General features: G+C 40.8%; 1 protein-coding gene across 6 annotated transcripts in view; it reads right to left on the bottom strand.

The window, feature by feature from the left end:
• LOC133650227 (peroxisomal ATPase PEX1-like) overlaps positions 1–18,005 on the bottom strand; it is an 86,869-nt gene that overhangs the window by 41,600 nt on the left and 27,264 nt on the right. For 4 of the 6 annotated variants that reach the window (XM_062047225.1, XM_062047227.1, XM_062047226.1 and 1 more), the window contains 9 exons: positions 15,244–15,393; positions 13,880–13,963; positions 10,795–10,909; positions 6,773–7,374; positions 6,573–6,692; positions 4,930–5,053; positions 3,922–4,028; positions 3,766–3,851; positions 502–634 (listed from right to left, as the gene is read on the bottom strand). In XM_062047225.1, coding sequence (XP_061903209.1) covers positions 502–634; positions 3,766–3,851; positions 3,922–4,028; positions 4,930–5,053; positions 6,573–6,692; positions 6,773–7,374; positions 10,795–10,909; positions 13,880–13,963; positions 15,244–15,393 — 1,521 coding nt within the window. The remainder of the gene's footprint in view (positions 1–501; positions 635–3,765; positions 3,852–3,921; positions 4,029–4,929; positions 5,054–6,572; positions 6,693–6,772; positions 7,375–10,794; positions 10,910–13,879; positions 13,964–15,243; positions 15,394–18,005) is intronic. The other 2 variants (XM_062047228.1, XM_062047230.1) reach the window with 1 other exon arrangement.

The following is an 18,005-nucleotide window of genomic DNA, read 5'->3' as shown; positions in this document are numbered from 1 at the left end:
CTTAGGTCATCACAATATTTAAAACCTCAATGTCGAATTGACGTCGACTAATCGTGCAACCCTAGTTGGAAGAATATAATTGTCCTAAATGTATCACAAATATAAATAATTCAGATTTAGAGGGATAGCGCTCTATCGCCATGGCGACGCAGGTTTACGGCCAAGATGCATTTAGAAGACATTCATAAGCATTGAAAAAACTACATGTTCTATCATTTTCACGCAAGCATAAGAAAAAAAGGCGTCACGACAAAAAAGTCCGCCTCGTTAGTAATGACCCCCCTTTATTTGAAATTTAAGCACTTTTGCCTGAATCACAGAGAGTGAGAGAATCAAATAAGAGGAATGTGCGTAGCTTCAAATTCACAGAAAAAAAACACTTCAGCGCAAACAAGCGAATAGGGGCCTTTATGTATGCTTTTTCCCATTTGTTTGCGACATGCGAAAAGTCTTTTAGAATGAAAGCGTTGACACAACGTAGGACAGGTGCTAATGACTCACCTTAGCGCCGGTGATGAGCAGCGCTCCTCCTCTGAGGCCTTGTGCCATCACTCCAAGCTCTCTGGCCAACGGGGAAGCGAGCAGACTGTGAGAGATGAACTCAAAGCTTCTCCTGCTCACCTCGTCAACGCCACTGAGGAAAGACAAAGGGCCTGATTTACTAAGATCCAAACCCCACGCAGCGAACAGTGTGTGCAATCTATAAAATAGCATGTACTATAAGTGGACATGTTGCGTGTTATTTACTAAGACTGCGTGTGCAATTGAAAGTGATGCAGACCGCCTTCTTTAAATGATAATTTTGCGTGCACAATACAAGGCATCACCACGGAGACACTCGTTTACTGCACATTCATGTTATCATGCTCCTCCTCCCTGTGGCGTTTTGCTATGCTTCCAAACATGCAGGAGACAACTTATATTTTTCAACTTATATTCAATTGAATAGACTACAAAGACGAGATATTTAATGTTCGAACTGAGAAACATATTTTTTTTGCAGTTCTAGAATTTAATGGCAGCAACACATTGCAAAAAAGTTGTCACAGAGGCATTTTAACCACTGTGTTACATGACCTTTCCTTTTAACAACACTCAGTAAACGTTTGGGAACTGAGGAGACACATTTTTGAAGCTTTCCTATTCTTGCTTGATGTACAGCTTAAGTTGTTCAACAGTCCGGGGTCTCCGTTGTGGTATTTTAGGCCTCATAATGCGCCACACATTTTCAATGGGAGACAGGTCTGGACTACAGGCAGGCCAGTCTAGTACCCGCACTCTTTTACTACGAAGCCACGCTGTTGTAACACGTGGTTTGGCATTGTCTTGCTGAAATAAGCAGGGGCGTCCATGATAACGTTGCTTGGATGGCAACATATGTTGCTCCAAAACCTGTATGTACCTTTCAGCATTAATGGTGCCTTCACAGATGTGTAAGTTACCCATGCCTTGGGCACTAATACACCCCCATACCATCACAGATGCTGGCTTTTACACTTTGCGCCGAGAACACTCCAGATAGTTCTCTTCCTCGTTGGTCCGGAGGACACAACGTACAGTTTCCAAAAACAATTTGAAATGTGAACTCGGCAGACCACAGAACACTTTTCTACTTTGCATCAGTCCATCTTAGATGAGCTCGGGCCCAGCGAAGTCGGCAACATTTCTGGGTGTTGTTGATAAATGGCTTTGGCTTTGCATAGTAGAGTTTTAACTTGCTTTTACAGATGTAGTGACCAACTGTAGTTACGGACAGTGGTTTTCTGAAGTGTACCTGAGCCCATGTGGTGATATCCTTTACACACTGATGTCACTTTTTGATGCAGTACCGCCTGAGGGATCCAAGGTCCGTAATATCGTCGCTTACGTGCAGTGATTTCTCCAGATTCTCTGAACCTTTTGGACCGTCGATGTTGAAATCCCTAAATTCCTTGCAATAGCTCGTTCTAAATTGTTCTTAAACTGTTGGACAATTTGCTCAGGCATTTGTTGACAAAGTGGTGACCCTCGCCCCATCCTTGTTTGTGAATGACTGAGCATTTCATGTTAGCTGCTTTTATACCCAATCATGGCACCCACCTGTTCCCAATTAGCCTGTTCACCTGTGACATGTTCCAAATAAGTGTTTGATGAGCATTCCTCAACTTTCTCAGTCTTTTTGCCACTTGTGCCAGCTTTTTTTAAACATGTTGCAGGCATCAAATTCCAAATGAGCTAATATTTGCAAAAAATTAAGTTTTCCAGTTACAACATTAAGTATCTTGTCTTTGCAGTCTATTCAATGGAATTTAGGTTGAAAAGGATTTGCAAATCATTGTATTCTGTTTTTATTTACCATTTACTAGGGGTGTAACGGTACGTGTATTTGTATTGAACCGTTTTGGTACAGGGTTTCCGGTTCGGTTTCGGAGGTGTACCGAACGAGTTTCCACACGGACATATTAAGTAGCGTAACGCACGTTGTGTAAACAATGCACACCGAGGCACAACACACGACATGCTAGCAACTAACGGGCTACGATAGACTGACCATACGTCCTCTTTTCACCGGACATGTCCTCTTTTACGGAGCTGTCAGGGCGGAGTTTCTTAAATGCCTCAAATGTCCCGCATTTTGAGTTATGGTTGCGTGCATTAACAATGTACGTTCAGGGTTAAGAAGGGGTTAAAAACAAAACAAATTGTGCGTGCAGCAGCATTGGTGAGGGAGGGGCAGAGACAGAGAGAGCGAGAGAGTTATGATAAACGCGCATGCGTCGCCAGGCTCTGCTTTTTATCCATAGATTTATCACATTTCATTTTTTATTATCTATAGCAGGGGTGTCAAAAGTGTGCCCCGGAGGCCATTTGCGGCCCACAGCTAATGTTTTAAAGGCCCACGGCACATTCTAAAGATACTATTAAAATAAACAAAAACATAACAAAAGTGAAATAAAAAAGCTTAAAGGTGAAGTGTAATTTAGAAAAAGTTGCAATGTTGACTAATAAAACAAAGCTGTTTTTTTTCTTTCCAACTGTCATTGCTCAAAACATAATATTGAATCAAAATCAATGTTATTATGAATTATTGACCTAACCAAGGTTCCCATTACTTCACATCAAATACCGGTATTCCACTAAGAAAAATATTTTTGGTGGAGGATTTTGCAAATTTGGTAAATAAATAACCCAAAAATGTATATTTTGTTGTTTTCTTACTGTACTGAAAATGAACCGAACAGTGACCTCTAAACCGAGGTACGTACCGAACTGAAATTTGTGTGTACCGTTACACCCCTACCATTTACACAATGTGCCAACTTCACTGCTTTTGAGGTTTGTATGTGAAATAAACAAACGTCATTAAAAAAATATTGACACCAAAACTGAATTTGTGGAGGATGTTTGTCTGATCATGCAGCCGTGTGTGGTGCTGTCATTTTACACGTCCGTCTGACAACCCTAAATAGTGCTCGCAAAACAGTGATCAGTGTTGATAAATCACACTGCGCATGCTAAATCATTATATTTGCATCTTCTCCCCCTAGTATCGTGGGCGTTTTGACCATCAGCATATATTTTGCATATTATTGAAGACAAAGACGCAAAATGGATTGAACACCTTATTCTGCTCACTTAACAGACAAAATCCACAGTGCACACGTTTATTGGATCAGCTTTGTGTGTGCAATCAAGTTTGCCCGTGTTTTAGTACACACAAACCTTTAGTAAATCAGGCCCAATGTGTTATCATAACAAGTATTAGGAAGACAAACAGAGACTCACCCCAGCGTCTCTAATGAGGGAAGTTCTTGCTTTGCTGGGTCAGGTACATCGTTGGCAGGTGATGTGACGGCAGCCTCTCTGACGACCTGAACGTGAAGAACTTGTGAGTTTCCCGAGGTCGTACATTACAGCAATAGCAAGCTCAATTCGACAAACTTGTATGTGCTTCTTCTGCAAAACGGACGGCGCGAGCAGAAACAGCTGGTCTGCTGGGTCGCTCTCTGGTTCTGGTTTCAGCACCGTCACAGCAAACTCTAACTTGGCTGGAAGGAAAAGAAGAGAGAACATACATAGATATAACAACATATTAAAATGCAAGATGTCCATAGTTTAGCACAGTGTTTTTCAACCTTTTTTGAGGCAAGGCACATTTTTTTCATTAAAAAATACGGAGGCACACCACCAGCAGGAAACGTTAAAAAATGAAACTCCACCAGGTCGTCGTGCCTTATTTTGAGTTTGTTTGTGTTTTCCTGTGTGTAGTGCTTTAGTTCTTGTCTTGCGCTGTTATTTTGGTGGCCCTTCCTGTTTTGTTGGTGTTTTCCTGTAGCAGTTTCATGTCTTCCTTTGAGCGCTATTCCCCGCACCTGCATTGTGTTCGCAAGCAAGACTATTTAAGTTGTTGCTATCCTTCTTTGTGTGGACATTGTTGATTGTCATGTCATGTACGGATGTACTTTGTGGACGCCGTAAGTTTTTGCTGTCGTCCAGCATTTTGTTTCTGTTTACTTTGTAGCCAGTTCAGTTTTACTTTCGCTTTGCATAGCCTTTTCCTTTCCCTTTGGTTAATTTTTGGTGTAAGCATTACATACCTTTTCACCTGCACGCTGCCTCCCGCTGTGGTCTGCATATTGGGATCACAACAAACCATCCTCGTCTCACCCGACACATTCCGACTTTTACAAAGCAATGAACTACCCGCTGCCACCTACTGACATGGAGTATTACGTGGTTACCGTGCCGAGTTCTACACAGCACAGACACTAAGCAACGGCACATTATTTGCAGATTATAATTATTGATTTGCAAAAAAATATTTTTTGGACCAATTAGGTGAAGTTGCGTAATTTCCCACGGCACACCAGACAATATCTCACGGATCACTGGTGTGCCGGTTGAAAAACACTGCTTTAGTATGTACAGTGTATTTCTGAGCTGACTCACCGTCGGTGCCGTGAAGGAGGACGGAGCCGGAGCGCGGCGTCAGACAGGCCAAAGGTTGGTGACTTTGAGTGTGCAGCCAGCCGAGGAAGGCGGTCTGGATCTCATCCACTTCGTCCTCTTGCTTCTGTGGGGAAATTGTGAAAAATAACACATAAGGACACAATAGGGGTACTAATAAGCAGAATTAGAATATGCAATTTCGGGAGAAGTTGCGTTTAAATCCTGTATGTGCACAAGCCGCTGATACACATAAGTGGAACTGAAATGCTAACGTTAGCATGCTGACAGTTAGAATGGGAGAAGTTATTTGATTCTAATGCATGTAAAAATAGCTAAAAAAGCTAGCATGCCAACCGTCCCTCAAAAGTTACGCACGCTATAAAGAGTGTCAGTTTGAAGTGAGTGCTGCTGCGCAATACGTCCTCTTAGCAACCCACTAATCCTTAGGCCAATATGACACATTTAAGTAATATAACAATCAATAAAGTTGCTCAGAAGCAAGATAGCCTTCTCTAACAGGTCTGTAGTCGTCGTCTGACGTCACTCCATCACTCCATCAAAACACACTTTGCTTAAATGCACACTCACCCAACCTGCTAATTGTTTGCATTGATTCATATTATATATTTCATGTAAAAGGTTTGAATGCCATTCATAAATATTATTTGCAGCCGTGTGGTAACCGTAATGAATAAAAACACTGCGCTGGATCTGTGTGGTCTTTACAAGATTGTGACATAACTGCATTGCACCTTGCACTGCAAACATAGTTGACTTAAGACTTACATGGCAGGTGTTGATAAGACTTTCCTGCTGTGAGATGTTACATGATGTTGGTGGTGTACAACCTATTTTGCTAAAAAAAATACTAAATGCCTTCCTTTTAGAGATGTCCGATAATGGCTTTTTTACCGATATCCGATACTCCGATCTTGTCCAACGCTTAATTACCGATTCCGATATCAACCGATACCGATATACAGTCGTGGAATTAACACATTATTATGCCTAATTTTGTTGTGATGGGGGGTGGGGCGGTTTATATTGTAGCATCCCGGAAGAGTTACTGCTGCAAGGGGTTCTGGGTATTTGTTCTGTTGTGTTTATGTTGTGTTACGGTGCAGATGTTCTCCCATAATGTGTTTGTCATTTTTGTTTGGTGTGGGTTCACAGTGACGCATATTTGTAACAGTGTTAAAGTTGTTTATACGGGCACCCTCAGTGTGACCTGTATGGCTGTTGATCAAGTATGCCTTGCATTCACTCGTGTGTGTAAAAGCCGCATATATTATATGACTGGGCTGTTTGTATGGAGGAAAAGCGGACGTGACGACAGGTTGTAGAGGACGCTAAACGCAGTGCCTTTAAGGCACGCCCCCAATAATGTTGTCCGGGTGGAAATCGGGAGATATTCGGGAGAATGGTTGCCCCGGGAGATTTTCGGGAGGGGCACTAAAATTCGGGAGTCTCCCGGGAATATCGGGAGGTTGAAACCGATACCGATAATTTCCGATATTACATTTTAAAGCATTTATCGTTAAGAGTGTGGAATCAATAAGGAATATTGATATTGGTATATATAAAATCTTAACAAGATACATTCATACACAACAATGCAGCGCAAAATTATTCCTGACACTCACCAGTTGATTTAGAGGCTGGAGGCGAATGGAGGATGCAACTTTCACTGTCGATTTTACCGGCCTAATTCTCACTGTGGAGTGTGGCGAGATGTTAAGTCTGGTGGTCAAAGGTGGTGGGATCTGGTACATATAAATATAAAAAGGATGAAGTATGATTTGCTCAAATAATGACGTATATGAGCAAATTATGGATGTCTCACCCAGACTTTCCCGCAGTGGATCATTCCCTTGCTGGGCCTTCTTTGCTCCTCTGCCAGCTCGTCCACATCATGGCATATCAAACGAACCACCGTGGCTTCCTCTTTCACCTCCTCGCCAGCTCCCTCCTTCTGTTTCTCCGCGGCCGACTTAGTTCTCTCCTTGGCCTCCCTGGGGGAAGCCACCCTGGAGAGCAGGCCAAAGGTCACTGCGGGCAGACCTCCAGTGAGGCTGGCATCCGATCCGTGGCCCCAAGGTAAGACGTGGAGCACGCTTGGAGCGACGTGGCTCGCGTCGCCGAGAGACAGGGGAGGTGCACCGCATACTCTGTAGCGCGAGTCCTGGAGGAGGGCGGGGACATCCGGTACAGAGGGGAGCTCCTTGATTGGGTCACGTGTGCCCTTTGTCATGTAACCAAACAGACTTTTTAGGCCCCACTGCTGACTCTGAGGCACAGAGGTGGACACAGTTTGGGACGGTGGATCTGACACGCCGTGAGGAGGCTGAGAGGAACCCTCGGGGCGAGCGGTGTGGTTCTTTGGGGACACGATGAGCTCTGTGAAGGGCTCCAGGCGACCAAAAGGCACAGACGGCGACAAGGACACTGCAGGAGGTTAGCAAAGAGGACTATTTGAAGTGTAGTACCTATTAGGGTTGTCCCGATACCAAAATGTATTTCGATACTTTTCTAAATAAAAGGGGACCACAAAAATGGAATTATTGGCTTTATTTTTAACAAAAAATGTTTCTTATTGCAATCCAAGAACAATTTAGTCCTTAAATAAAATAGTGAACATACTAGACAACTTGTTTTTTAGTAGTAAGTAAGCAAACAAAGGCTCCTAATTTGGGTGCTTACGTATGCAGTAACATATTGTGTCATTTATCTACCTATTATTTTGTCGACATTATGAAGGACAAGCGGTAGAAAATCCATTATTAATCTACTTGTTTATTTACTGTTAATATCTCTTTTTTTCCCTGTTTCAACATGTTCTATCTACACTTCTGTTCAAATGTAATAATCACTTATTCGTCTGTTGTTTGATACTTTACATTAGTTTTGGATGATACCACCCATTTAGGTATCGATCCGATACCAAGTAGTTGTCAGGTGTAGATCCACCCATGGCATTTGTTTACATTCAGGCGCACTAGCTTTTGTTAGCAGTGACACCGGTGAGCAATTGCATCCTCCTACGGTGTGTAGTGAAGCATGTTTAGCGATTCCTCGTCCTGCAGTGATAATGATACTTGTAAGAAACATACTTTATTTGTCGCCATGGAGGCGAGGATTAGTGATTTAGAAGTAGCTACAACACTGCCGACTGCGGATGGACGTTAGCCATGTTAAAAGCACTTCAGTGCATTTCAGTGTTATAGCTTCACCTTTATCATTAGTTTTTAAGCCAAAACGCATCCATTCTCCCTTTTCTGTCTACACACTTTGTCTGCTTGTAGGTACTCAGTGATTGTGCGCTGCCAAACATGCTACTCTGCTCGTAAAACCAGCAATGCCACGGCAAAAAAAAAAAAAAAAAAAGAAACCGGTACTTTTTAGAAGCAGTATAGTATTGTTTATGATCCATTAGTATTGCGGTACTTTACTAATACCAGTATACCGTACAACCCTAGTACCTATATTAAAGCAGAACTGCACTTTTTGGGGAATTTTGCCAAATTCTTAAGTATGTTTTTCTTTTTTTATGCATTCTAAGTGATAGAATACGGCAAGTACGAGGTGGTTACCAATGCAGCTAATTATACTCTATTCCGCCTGTAAAGCCCTCTAAAAAACATCCAAAAAACACCAACAATATCCCATTTACATCTTGTGACCTGAATATTAACCAAGTATTAGCGATATTGTGATAAGCGCTAACGCAAATTATCTTTTTTTTTTAGCGGCATCACGATCACAAGGAGCTAACTAGCTTATGCTGCTATATTGAGCTGCTGCATCGCCTCTGAGTTGGTGAAAGTTAATTGTAGATTATAAATCATGCCTCATCTACCTCACTTTGATAATAGAAGGTTGTGGACCTAAACCGAGAAGTTGGTCAACTTTGACATCCAACTTATTAAAGTTAAAGTACCCATGATTGTCACACACACACTAGGTGTGGCGAAATTATTCTCTGCATTTGACCCATCACCCTTGATCACCCCCTGGGAGGTGAGGGGAGCAGTGAGCAGCAGCGGTGGCCGCGCCCGGGAATTATTTTTGGTGATTTAACCCCCAACTCCAACCCTTGATGCTGAGTGCCAAGCAGGGAGGTAATGGGTCCCATTTTTATAGTCTTTGGTATGACTCGGCCGGGGTTTGAACTCATGACCTACCGATCTCAGTTAGCACTTAGCAATACCGCTACTTGCTGGATCTGTTTATCACTTAGCTTCTAAAACTTGTATCGCATCTGTCAGATGTGTATCTAAGTTATCACAAAACTTTGTGTTTCAATGAGTTCCCGGCGAGCAGACAAAAGCTGTCTTTGATCTTACCAATCAAAAGGCTTGTAAAACTCCACTGTGTAGGATGGGAAACAACATGAAGGTGTCGGTTTCTTTGATCTATTGTAATCCACGGGAAGATTTTGTCATGACCCGAGATCTACAAAGCGGAGAGGAAGCAGGACCTGACGCAAGCTCCAGGCATCTTTTATTTGAACTGTTTTATGACCGAGGGCAACGGCTGTTTACGACCCCCTCTCCCCTTAGAAACAGCTGTTGCTATGTTATCAGAGAATATCCAACTAAAAGAGGAGGCGTGGACCTTTTTCGTCAGAGCGTGGTGGAAGACTATACAAAGAGTACAGCCCAGACGTTTCTCCTCAATGAGCTAAATTGAATTCCGTCTCTGTTTAATTCCTTGCTTCTCGTCTGTTTAATAGATGTCATCAGTTTAATAGATGTCATCAGTGTTTGAACCTGACAGCATCTTCCTCATATTCAAACTAAAAAATATACCTTTAAGGATCATAATTTGACACAAAGTAGTTAGTCTTCTCTCATGAAGTCTGCCATGATTAGTAGTAGTTCTTGTTGAAAGGAAAAGTGAATGTTGTGATATGTCTGTGGAATGAATACGCCATCGTATGCATAAAATGCCAAAAATATGTAAATATCACATGTTATTATGAATGTTACTACATTACATATGTACTTACAGCATGTATACAAAACATTGACGGACGTTTTTGGATGTTTTTTTTAAGAGCGTGTAAAAGTCAAAAACGAGCGATTCCCATTGGCTCCATTGTTAGCTGACTTTTGCTAGCATTTATTTACGAGTTAGAATGCATGAAAAAAGAAAAACGTGTTCTGGTCTTACATAAGGATTGTGAATTATAGACAAAATTCCAAAAAGGGTGCAATTTCCCTTTAAAAGCTAAGAACATGTTACTTTAAAAAATGGCCAGTAAAGTAAAAAAAAAAAAGGTAGTAAAGGTTTGACACTGGAACCGATTTTTTTTTAAAATAGGTTCCAGATCATAACCGGCATTATTTTTTGTTTAAAGTTAAAAGTACCATCACACACACACTAAGTGTGGTGAAATTTGTACCTTGCATTTGACCCATCCCCTTGGTCACCCCCTGGGAGGTTAGGGGAGCAGTGAGCAGCAGCGGTGGCCGCGCCCGGGAATTATTTTTGGTGATTTAACCCCCAATTCCAACCCTTGATGCTGAGTGCCAAGCAGGGAGGTAATGGCTCCCATTTTTATTGTCTTCAGTATGACTCGGTCGGGTTTTGAACTCACAACCTACCGATTTCAGGGCGGACACTCTAACCACTTTTACTAAAGGTTTATTTATTTAAAAGGGGCCGTATGTGCCAGTATATAGCAAGGATACTAAATTCCAACATAAAAACAGGTTGACACAACAGCACAATACAATACACAGACTGAAAAAACAAAAACACAAGCATATAGCAACAGTAATGATGAAATAAAATGTAAAATGTCCGCATATAGGGATGGGATTGTGTTTAATTTAAGAGGTTCCACTTCCACAAAAGTCATACCTATCTGGATGAAGATGACCGTGTGGTTGTCCACCCATACGGGGAAGACGGCATGTTGGAAAACGACTCTTATCTGATCCAAAAGATGCTCCTCGAGCGCGCCGCTGTGGAGCTCCTAAAAAGAAGTCATGCACAGAAAATCATGATGATGCAAGAGCTGGGAAAATATTTTGACTCGGGGGGCCACATTGAGAGAAAAAAATGTGTCTGGGGGGGCCAATGTGTATGTGTGTGTAAATGATATACCGTATTTCCTTGAATTGGCGCAGGGAATATAGTATTCGCACGTCTAGAATTACTGCCGGGTCAAACTCGTTTCTCAAAATAATTAACGCATGCTTGGCCTTATCACCGGTTTATTATTGAAGCCGGATCAAATTCGTTTCGCAAAATATTAATTTTACTATCGCATGTCTATAATTTTCGCTGGGTCAAACTCGTTTCGCAAAATATTTAGCATATGGCTAGAACTTCCACCGGGTCAAATTCGTTACGTCACGAGTGACGCATCTGTCCTCATTTTCAAAATGGAGGAAGCTGCTTTCAGTAGTTTGCAATCGCACAAAGGAAAAAAGATAAAGAGCTATTCAGTAGGATTTAAGGTCCAAGCTATTGAATACCGGTACAGTATGCTAAAGAGAACCGTAAGCAGCTATGTTGTATTAATATACCGTAGCTGCGTGTGTGAAATACTGTATAAGTCATTAAATGACTCCCGCCTCCTGGTGGTAGAGGGCGCTGCCGCGCTAGTGATCCTTCTTGCGACTTCCGGTACTGCAGAAGAAGTGAACACACGCAGCAAGAGATTTTTTTTTTTTTAACAAGGAGGATTACATACCGGTATCTAAAATAAAACAGTTTTCTAAACTGGACTTTCAATCGAAGCAGGAGGTAATAATTAAAGGAATATCTCCATCGAGACAGAGAGACTTTTAAAACTGAAGAAAGAAAATCATGAAGACTTCTATAAACAAGTTATCGATGCTTTTGGTCAGAAGGAGCAGCAAATGGACTCCATTTATAAGTACAGGTAAGACCATAATAACGTTTTTTTTAATTAAATGTGCTTTTCATGATGGTATGCTTACATCACACTCAAAACGCACGCCTAAATTTACCGGATTTCTTTTGGTAAACGCCGGAGTGAGAAGAGGTTTTAAAATAATTACCGCATGCACGGCCATCCCGCCGGCTTCCGGTAAACGCAGGAGTGACAGGAGGTTTTAAATTAATTAGCGCCCCTGCGGCTATTCAAGGAAATACGGTATACACATGTAGCTGTAAAAATCTGCTGTACAGAATGTGTGATTGGGTCCCTTTTTTTCCGGGAACACTAATACCAAAAGTCACAACGTCCGATAGAGTTCTAAAAAAGTTATGACAGACCAACTCAAAAAAACGGAATGGAATTTTAAAGTTTTTTACTCAATGGGACACCCAAAATGTACAAGAAAATGAAGCAAGTGGGATTTACAAAATTAAATATGAACAATAAAACACTGAATATTAACAACATTATCAGCACTGCCTAATTTCTATTTTTGGGAGGTGCCCGTCAGGGGGAGGAGCAGCAGTGTGTATTCAGAGCAGTAACAGCCAATCAGCAGTGTGTATTCAGAGCAGTAACAGCCAATCAGCAGTGTGTATTCAGAGCAGTAACAGCCAATCAGCAGTGTGTATTCAGAGCAGTAACAGCCAATCAGCAGTGTGTATTCAGAGCAGTAACAGCCAATCAGCAGTGTGTATTCAGAGCAGTAACAGCCAATCAGCAGTGCATATTCAGAGCGCATGTAGTCAGTGCTTAGCGTTTAGCAGGTAATCATCAGGCTGCGGACTCTCCCCAAATGATAATAAACACCTCCCAGTCAACTACTAGTAACATCACTATGAGCCCGTTGACCTTCTAGAAATATAAAAGGCAGCTCAGCTCGCTCGCAGTCCTGGCTTGAGGTGAAGGCTAATTCGCTTTCAGCGTAACGTTAGCTCATTTTGTGGTGTGCGTGTGTGTGTGTGTTACGGACAGCAAAGCCCTGTCTGTCTGTTATTTCACTTTACCTTTTTCTGTGTTGAAGCAGCAAAAAATTACATTATGTTAAATGAAGAGTTTCTGTCTCTGATAGTTGATATAATAATGTAAGTGCATCATTAAGCCTACATGAACGCCATGGTGTTCGGGGATGAATAGTCTCTCCTATTGCTATTGTACCATTTTTTCAGCTATAGTTACATTAATCATTAGTAATGGAGCAGCCTAGTTTTGAATGGCAGGGTCCCTGCTTTCACATGTTGACAAAAATATAACATTTACATAAAATCAACTACAGGCTTCCCAAATGCTGTAATAAATTAAGCATGATGAGTTGACTTGAAACTGTTTAATGTTGCACTTTTTATATGTAGAAGAAAAGTTTTGTTGTTTTATTTAATCTGAGCAACAACTTGAGGCAGTTTAATGTTGATTAACGTGGGCAGAATTATTATAGTGTTCCCAATGTTAAAAGGATAAAGCCATTGTTTACAAATTTGGTAAATAAATAACCAAAACATTTATATTTTGTTGTTCTCTTACTGTACCGAAAATGAACCGAACCGTGACCTCTAAACCGAGGTACGTACCGAACCGAAATTTTTGTACACCGTTACACCCCTAGGTCATACGCCAACTTATATTCTTGTCTTCGTGAAAGAAAGGAATCTATGTGTGTTAAACATGATTTTACTATCATTAAAAACCTTTAACTTGTTCACAAAAACTTTATTTGTATATGTATAAATGTTATATATGAATGAGCTAGATCCCCTCCACTTGGCCAATTGAAAAGTAGTTTGCCTGCAGAAAAAGTGTGGGCACCCCTGATTTACATCATACAATAATTTGTGCATTTTTTCTAGCACGTCTGTCCTCCTGTGATCAGAGAACCTCCTCTGCAGTCCGCGTTGCTGCAGACATGAAGCGTCAGGGGGAGGAGCAAGACGGCAAGCTACGTGACGCTAGAGTATATTTGTAACCTTAATAACCTACAATAGCACCACGCCATTAGCGGCTATATACTGTGAGTGAGCATGAGCATTTAGAAGGACATACCAAGATCTCCCAGTCATCCGACGACAGAGGCTCCACAAAGACTTGATGTACTGACGAGACCTGCTGACATGGTCTCAAGAAGCCCTGCAAAATACAACTTTTTTGAGTACCTTTCTTTTCTTTCTTTTAGTTTATTTCGAACATGAACACATTTACATCATAATACATCACACAATTTCATATCATTTCATTTACATCATGCCCGAAAAGGAGTAGGAAGAAGCAAAGCTTATTTAATCCTACCCCTTTCCCACTTCAAAGCATTTACAATTATATAAAATCATTTACTGACCTTTTTATATAATAAAATAACATCTATGAATTAGTATATACAACAGTTTGTAATATGTAATTAATTAATTCAGTCATTATTAACATACTGAGATGAAGAATATTTTCAATAAGGTTGGAAGTTTTTCTCATAATTCTTCTTCTTTGTACTTTGTAAGCACTATTAATTTAAACAACCTCTTAAACTGGATCATGTCAGTACAATTTTTAACTTCTTTACTTAATCCATTCCATAATTTAATTCCACATACTGTTATGCTAAAAGTTTTAAGTGTTGTATGTGCATATAAATGTTTTAAATTATTTTTTCCTCTAAGGTTATATTTCTCCTCTTTAGTTGAGAAGAAATGTTGTACATTCTTTGGTAGCAGGTTATAGTTTGCTTTGTACATCATTTTAGCTGTTTGCAATTTTACCAAATCACCAAACTTTAATATTTTTGACTTAATAAATAAAGGGTTTGTATGTTCTCTATATCCAACATTATGTATTATTCTAACTGATCTTTTTTGTAACATGGTTAACGAATGTAGCGCACATTTGTAGTTATTTCCCCATATTTCTGCACAATAACTCAGATATGGTAACACTAGTGAGCAGTAGAGAATATGAAGTGATTTTTGGCCCAGGACGTGTTTTGTTTTATTCATTATTGAAATGTTTTTTGCTACCTTATGTTGTATGTTTTGTATATGAGATTTCCAGTTCATTTTATCATCTATTAATACTCCCAAAAATCTGGTTTCTTTTACCCTTTCGATGTCTACTCCGTCTATTTGTATTTGCGTATGATGCTCTTTCCTACTATTACCAAATAGCATTATTTTAGTTTTACTGAGATTCAAAGATAGTCTGTTTTTGTCAAACCATCTTTTTAATTTGTTCATTTCTTCTGTTATTATTTGTATTATCTTCTGTGTGTTCTCTCCTGGACAGAAAGCAGTTGTATCATCTGCAAATAAAACTAACTTTAAGTCCTTTGTAACTTTACAAATGTCGTTTATATAAAGATTAAACAATTTTGGTCCCAGTACCAGTGCCTGACAGCTCATTCAAAAGGACCAGACACTTACTTCTTCTCCATCCCGCAGGCCCAGCTTCTCTCCCAGATGCCTGCAGATCTCCACACGATGGGCGTCAACACTGGAGGAGGAGCTTCGGTTGAGAGTCCAGCTGAGGAACACTGGAGGTCCATGAGTGCTGGACAACTCCAAGGCTTGATTCTAGGACACAAGTGCATTGTTTTTGACAGATTGGCGTCACGCTGCAGTAACTTATCCAACCAGTCAGCATAAGTAAGGGAACTACCACATACATACACTATATTGCCAAAAGTATTTGGCCACCCATCCAAATGATGCCACAGGTGTATAAAATCAAGCACTTAGGCATGGAGACTGTTTCTACAAACATTTGTGAAAGAATGGGCCGCTCTCAGTGATTTCCAGCGTGGAACTGTCATAGGATGCCACCTTTGCAACAAATCCAGTCGTGAAATTTCCTCGCTCCTAAATATTCCAAAGTCAACTGTGGGCTTTATTATAAGAAAATGGAAGCATTTGGGAACAACAGCAACTCAGCCACCAAGTGGTAGGCCACGTAAACTGACAAGAGAGGGGTGCGCATAGTGCAAAGACTTTCTGCAGTCAGTTGCTACAGAGCTCCAAACTTCATGTGACCTTCCAATTAGCCCACGTACAGTACGCAGAGAGCTTCATGGAATGGCTTTCCATGGCCGAGCGGCTGCATCTAAGCCATACATCACCAAGTCCAATGCAAAGCGTGGGATGCAGTGGTGTACAGCAGTGGTCCCCAACCGTTTTGTAGCTGCGGACCGGTCAACTCTTGAAAATTTGTCCCACGGACCGGGGTGGCCTGGGGTATTTTTTTTTTTTTTTTCATAATGAAATACAATCATGTGTGCTTACGGACTGTATCCCTGCAGACTGTATTGATCTATATCAGCGGTGCCCATTACGTCGATCGCAAGCTACCGGTCGATCGCGGAGGATGTGTCAGTCGATCGCCAGCCAGGCATTAAAAAAAATAGACCTAAAAATGAGCGATCATAAATCTTCGCTATGACGTCACTTTCGTCACTTGATTGAAATTCAAGGCACCCGAGGATCTTGTGAAATGATGCTAGTTGCTGCCAGCTCAGTGTGAAGGAAAAAAGGCGAGAAACACTTTTTATTTCAACCATACCTCCCGTCAAAAGCCTAAAGACTGACCGCACAGTTCCTGTCTTCACAATAAAAGTGCTGCTCTATTTTGCTAACAAAATAAGAGTCTCCGAAAGCCAGCGCAAACAAGCTAGAAAGCTACGGAGTTTGCCGCCAATGTATTTCTTGTAAAGTGTATACAAACGAATATGGAAGCTGGACAAATAAGATGCCAAAAACCAACCACTTTCTTGTGGTATTAGACAGAAAGGAGGAACTTTTTTTCTTCTCCATTTGAAAATGTGGACGTTATCAGCACTACTGTCTGATTCCAATCAATGCAAGTCATCAGAATCAGGTAATACACCAACTTATATTCTTGTCTTCATGAAAGAAAGGAATCTATATGTTACACATGCATGTATATTCATTAAAACACCTTTAACATGTGAACAAAAACGGCAAAATAAATGTAATTATATATATATAAATGTATATATATATATATACACACTACCGTTCAAAAGTTTGGGGTCACCCAAACAATTTTGTGGAATAGCCTTCATTTCTAAGAACAAGAATAGACTGTCGAGTTTCAGATGAAAGTTCTCTTTTTCTGGCCATTTTGAGCGTTTAATTGACCCCACAAATGTGATGCTCCAGAAACTCAATCTGCTCAAAGGAAGGTCAGTTTTGTAGCTTCTGTAACGAGCTAAACTGTTTTCAGATGTGTGAACATGATTGCACAAGGGTTTTCTAATCATCAATTAGCCTTCTGAGTCAATGAGCAAACACATTGTACCATTGGAACACTGGAGTGATAGTTGCTGGAAATGGGCCTCTATACACCTATGTAGATATTGCACCAAAAACCAGACATTTGCAGCTAGAATAGTCATTTACCACATTAGCAATGTATAGAGTGTATTTCTTTAAAGTTAAGACTAGTTTAAAGTTATCTTCATTGAAAATAAGGACATTTCAATGTGACCCCAAACTTTTGAACGGTAGTGTATGTATATATATATATATATACATATATATATATATGTGTGTGTGTGTGTGTGTGTATATGAGGTAGATCACCTCGACTTGGTCATTTAAAAAGTAGCTCGCCTGCTGAAAAAGTGTGGGCACCCCTGATCTATATTGATATATAATTTATATATTGTGTTTTTTATGTTTATTTAAGAAAAAATAAATACAATTTTTTATTTCTTGTGCGGCCCGGTACCAATCGGTCCGGTGGTTGGGGACCACTGGTGTAAAGCACATCACCACTGGACTCTAGAGCAGTGGAGACACGTTCACTGGAGTGATGAATCACAATTTCCCATCTGGCAATCTGATGGACGAGTCTGCAGGTTTGGAGGTTGCCAGGAGAACGCTACATTTGTGTTGGTGGAGGAGAAATTATGGTGTGGGGTTGGTTGTTCAGGAGTTGGGCTGGGCCCCTAAGTTCCAGTGAAAGGAACTTTAAATGCTCCAGGATACCAAAACATGTTGGACAATTCCATGTTCCCAACCTTGTGGGAAGTTTGGAGCGGGCCCCTTCCTCTTCCAACATGACTGTGCACCAGTGTGCAAAGCAAGGTCCATAAAGACGTGGATGACAGAGTCTGGTGTGGATGAACTTCACTGGCCTGCACAGAGTCCTGACCTGAACCCGATAG

The sequence above is a fragment of the Entelurus aequoreus genome, linkage group LG05, assembly GCF_033978785.1.
Source record: "Entelurus aequoreus isolate RoL-2023_Sb linkage group LG05, RoL_Eaeq_v1.1, whole genome shotgun sequence".
Taxonomy (NCBI): domain Eukaryota; kingdom Metazoa; phylum Chordata; class Actinopteri; order Syngnathiformes; family Syngnathidae; genus Entelurus; species Entelurus aequoreus.
The sequence above is the reverse complement of the archived record's forward strand: the minus strand, read 5'-3'. Positions and strand labels throughout refer to the sequence as shown.